The 1320-nt window shown below is 43.8% G+C and overlaps 1 protein-coding gene across 1 annotated transcript; it reads right to left on the reverse strand.

Moving 5' to 3' along the window:
* Positions 1 to 230: 230 nt before the first annotated feature.
* LOC145954735 (uncharacterized) lies at positions 231 to 1076 on the reverse strand. The gene has a single exon (XM_083069426.1). It carries the CDS (start codon positions 1074 to 1076, stop codon positions 231 to 233), a length of 846 nt encoding a protein of 281 aa, XP_082925552.1.
* Between the last annotated feature and the right edge of the window lie 244 nt (positions 1077 to 1320).

Here is a 1320-nt window from a genome sequence, read left to right on the forward strand (position 1 = left end):
ATAAGTCCTTGAACGCAGAATTGTAGGGCCTTGCATCGCTCCACGGAGTGCCCCGGAGAGTTAGAGTGATAGTCACACCTTTCCTCAGGTTTGTACCATGGCGGGTAAGGGGGGTTCATCTTCTTCGTTGGAGGAAGTCGGACTATCATTGAAGCCTCTAGGAGTTGGGGTAGTAGCTCTGTGTATGTGATGGGGATTTTGTCTACTACCTTGTCGTCTCTAGGCTTTGCCTATGGTGTGACTTGACTTTTTGGAGTAAAGATGACGGCGTGGACCCCTTCTTCCCTCTTCTTTTCATAGATCTTCCTAGGGTCATAACTCGTCGGAGCCTTCCCTATCTTCCCTCTTTTTAAGCCTTGCTCAACTCTTTCACCTATAGTGACTATGTCGGCAAAAAGGGTCGACGTGTTCCCTATCATCTTGTCATAATAGGGTCCACTTAAAGAGTTGATGAACATTGTCACCATCTCCTTGTCAGATAATGAAGGCTCTATTTGCGCAGCCAATTCTCTCCATCTCTGTGCATAGGTTTTGAAGGACTCATCACCCTTCTTGCTCAAGTTTTGTAAATCAGACCTATCAGGAATTAGGTCGATGTTATACTTGTATCGACGAAGAAAAGCATCGGCTAATTGTTTCCATGTTTGGGTCCTCCCTCCATCTAGCTGCATGTACCAATTGAGAGCGACATCTGAAAGGCTTTCCTGAAAACAATGTATCAGGAGCTTTTCATTATCCACGTAGGTTGCCATCTTCCTACAGTACATTGTTAGATGTCCTTTTGGACAACTGGCTCCAGTGTACTTTTGGAAGTCAGGGATTTTGAACTTGGCGGGGAATTGGATGTCTTGCACCAAGCACATGTCTGCAGCCTCTTGAACATCAAAACTGTGGCCTTCCACAACTCTCAGTCTTTCTTCCAAGTCGTTCAGATGATCTTTGGAAGCGTTACCAACATTGCTAGTACTATTGTCGTGCTGCAATTTGTTCATGGCCTCAAGCATTCTAGCCATTTGTTCCTTGAGCTGTCTGAGCTCCTCATTGAGGGCACGATTTCTCTCCTCTAGGTCTTCCATAGCTTTTATCTTTTGAGCTCGTGTGAGTACGAAATGTTGAAAAGCCACCTTTAAGGGATAAGATAATTTCCTATTAAGCTTATTTAAATGATAATGCATGAAGGAGGTTTCTCAACAAAGACTTGGTAGCCACTCCTTTGAACATGAGATCAAAGTGTCCCTTTTCGTAATTTTTTACGATGTAACAAAGGTCACACTAATTGGAGTTCATCAGTCTTTGTGAGAAATCTCCTTGTGATCATAG

Source organism: Cajanus cajan, chromosome 2 (assembly GCF_000230855.2).
Source record: "Cajanus cajan strain Asha chromosome 2, NIPB_CcT2T_4, whole genome shotgun sequence".
Taxonomy (NCBI): domain Eukaryota; kingdom Viridiplantae; phylum Streptophyta; class Magnoliopsida; order Fabales; family Fabaceae; genus Cajanus; species Cajanus cajan.

What these genes read in the sequence shown, in the direction of transcription:
- LOC145954735 (XM_083069426.1), bottom strand. Translation starts at nt 1,076, where the DNA reads ATGGAAGACCTAGAGGAGAGAAATCGTGCCCTCAATGAGGAGCTCAGA.